The sequence below is a fragment of the Molossus molossus genome, unplaced genomic scaffold (assembly GCF_014108415.1).
Source record: "Molossus molossus isolate mMolMol1 unplaced genomic scaffold, mMolMol1.p scaffold_m16_p_1, whole genome shotgun sequence".
Taxonomy (NCBI): domain Eukaryota; kingdom Metazoa; phylum Chordata; class Mammalia; order Chiroptera; family Molossidae; genus Molossus; species Molossus molossus.
Genome location: NW_023425344.1, coordinates 53904765 through 53907730, shown reverse-complemented (window position 1 = coordinate 53907730; position 2966 = coordinate 53904765). Strand labels below are relative to the sequence as shown.

Genomic DNA, 2966 nt, shown 5'->3' with positions numbered 1-2966 from the left:
ATAATTTTTATAACAGTATAAGAAGAAACAACATGAGTAAATTTTTAAATATTTTATTTTTTCCAAAGAATAATAAAGTGCTATAAACCAATGAGATACACAGTTAAAAAGTACATTTTTAACACAGTAAATACGATGCATCTATAATTATAACAAAATAATCAAACCCTTAAAAGATACAATATAAGCCTCTACAAATTTTAGCAGTGCTGTGTATGTTTTTGAAAATGAAATGATGAGTTTATATTCAAATAGTTCAAATATATTTTCAAAAATTTCAGAGTACAGATCATTAGTTTGCATTATTGTTGTTGTTAATTCTCACCTGAGGATATTTTTTCCATTGATTTTTAGAAAGCAGAAGAGAGGGAGATAGGGGGAGAGAGAAAGAGAGAGATAAGGGGGGACATTGATGTGAAAGAGACACTGATTGGTTGCTTCCCAAACAGCAGGGATTGAATTTACAATCTAGGCACTGCCATTGACCCGGAATCAAACCCATGACCCCTTAGTCTTTGGATGGATGCTCTAACCACTTAGCAACACTGACCAAGGCAAGTTTGCCTTATTCTTAACCCCCCCAAAAAAAAACCAAGAGAATGTATTTATTTAAAAACTAGCAATAAAGAATTTACCTATGCCTTAGCTTATACATCCAAAGCAAATATTTAGCAATTAAAATTGTAATACTCCTAATAAAATAGTTAACAAATACAATATAAAAGTCAAAGTTTAATGAATAAGTCATGACATTATGTCATACCAAGAAGACATCAAATGTCTACAGTTATAGAAAAATAATATATCTCTCTTTATAGAACTTAAACATTTAGAAATTCTAAATAAAGAAATATATTCTACACAGATAACTATGATGTGCCTAGCTTTCTAAAGCAATATAACTGAAATAGGATCCCAGGATAAAGAGTAAGGAAATTCTCTAATATATTCCTCAAGAAATAAACTAAAATAGTTACAATTTCATAAGAAGAGTGGAGATGAAAGTTTACCTTCATATATAGCATTCTAAAGAAGTATCATTCACCTATTAAATCTTTTCGGTAACATTCTAGGGAACATATTCTAGAAATAAACTAGTCACCTTGAAAGAGTAACAACCAGTGATTCTTGACTCACTATTTAGTCAATTGCCAAAGATTTCAATAGCACAGCAGATAAAATAACAGCGAATAAATAACAGTAAATAATATGTAAAATACTTCATAAGATGAGCAGAAAGCTGCAGGGACAAACATAGGTCCCTCCTCCCATTCATCTCTAAAGGGAGGAATTCATGAGGCAACCCAACTCACTGGAGAAAATTAGCCATTGCTTTTTGTCTTCAGTGGGTCCAGAGATCCCCAGAAAACCGCTCTGCTGAAGAACAGGGCAGTTTTTCCAATGCAAGATCCTTTCTTTTAATTTTTCTTCTTTCCACTGTTGAGAAAATATTGTATCAGTTTAACCAAACTTCCACACTCCTTTGTACTCCGACTAGTTTTCAAAACACAGAGCTTAAGATCAATAAAGAACAAAGGGTGAACTCAAGGACTATACTAACAAAATATATACATCTTAGTCATGACTTCTGGGGAACTACTTCGGGGATTACATGTAAGATTGATGATATTTTCCCAGGGCGTTCTGGAACATCATTCCCTTTCCTTCTGAACAACCTTTTAAAGAATGGGCTGGGATGTGGTAGCCAAACCCATGCAGAGAATAAGGATCTTGAAAAGGCTACACCCCGAGAGATTTAAAAACCACGAAGATCAACGTCCCCGGTACCTGTCCAAAATTTTCTGGATGATTTTCTTGACCAAAGGGGCATCTGGGTCCAGACAGATTTGCCTCCCGTTTTTCAAGATGGCTCTGCAGGAAAAAAAAGAGGATGCACCCATGACCCTCAGGGGGTGAAGACTCAGGCCAAGGTCACAGTGGACACCACGGACACCACACCGAGGACTTACATAATTTCTACGTTGGAGCACCGTGGGCCTGCGGCGATCACCTCCAGATTACTGATCATTTTGGGACGAACCGTGGTTGTGATGGTTAAACATACGCACCGCAGCTCTGGCACTACGATCGAGGCTGGACCAGCTGGAGCAGAAAAAGAAACACCGTTATAAGGCCGGTTGCTGAGAAAGCTCTTCTCTAGCAAGCATGGCCCGGGACACTTCCCGCCCCGGGAGCGGAGGCCGCCGCAGAGGCTGGAGCGCACCGCTCTGCCGCTGCGTCCCGCGGGCTCTGAGCTCTCACCGCTGGCCAGGGGCCCGGGCGGCGTCAGCAGCAGCAGCGCCAGCAGCGCGCACAGCGATCCCGAAGGGCCAGGGACGCGGGCGGCGCGGTTTGGCAGGAGACTCATAGCCGGGAAGAGGGAGCGGCAAGAAGGCGCGGGTTCAAGAAGGAGGCGGCGCGAGGATTTGAAACTCCAGAGCACTGTGGAGTCTCCGAGCCCTACGAATCCCTTATATTAGCATTCGCCCCTTGCTCCAGGCAGGAAACTCAAGCTTTGGGATGATTGGGAAATTCCCTGGACTCAGGGGGCGGGGGAGGTTAGTGGGGGGAGGGGGTGGGCAGTGGGAATTGGGGAGGAGGGTGGCTGGGAGGCGTTGCCTGCACCAGATCCTCAGAGCACGTGGTAGTCTGGCCCGACTTTGGATGGAGCTGCTGCTCCTGCTGGAGGTGAGGGGCAATCCAGCGGAGATTTCATCTTCTGGGCCAGCCAGGGCTAGTGAAGACCAGATTCTGGGCAACAGAGCCCTTTAGGAGGTGCCCCTCATCTCCATCTAAAGAGGAAGACTGGAACTAAAGTAGCAGGAGGTTTGACTTTTTGATCATGCTTAACCCTAATATATCATCATTATTATTATTACCATTACTCAAGAAATGTAAGCCCTGATTTAGAATTGCAGTAAACTGAAAGCCTTACCTCTTCTTGCAGGCGGGTCATTCTAGGCTTC

At 42.5% G+C, this 2966-nt stretch overlaps 1 protein-coding gene across 1 annotated transcript; it reads right to left on the bottom strand.

Moving 5' to 3' along the window:
• Positions 1–1772: 1772 nt before the first annotated feature.
• CXCL5 (C-X-C motif chemokine ligand 5) lies at positions 1773–2368 on the bottom strand. The gene is made up of 3 exons (XM_036255742.1): positions 2263–2368; positions 1971–2103; positions 1773–1872 (listed from the first exon to the last, which is right to left on the bottom strand). The coding sequence occupies exons 1-3, from the start codon at positions 2366–2368 to the stop codon at positions 1773–1775; spliced, it is 339 nt and encodes a 112-aa protein (XP_036111635.1).
• Positions 2369–2966: the final 598 nt, after the last annotated feature.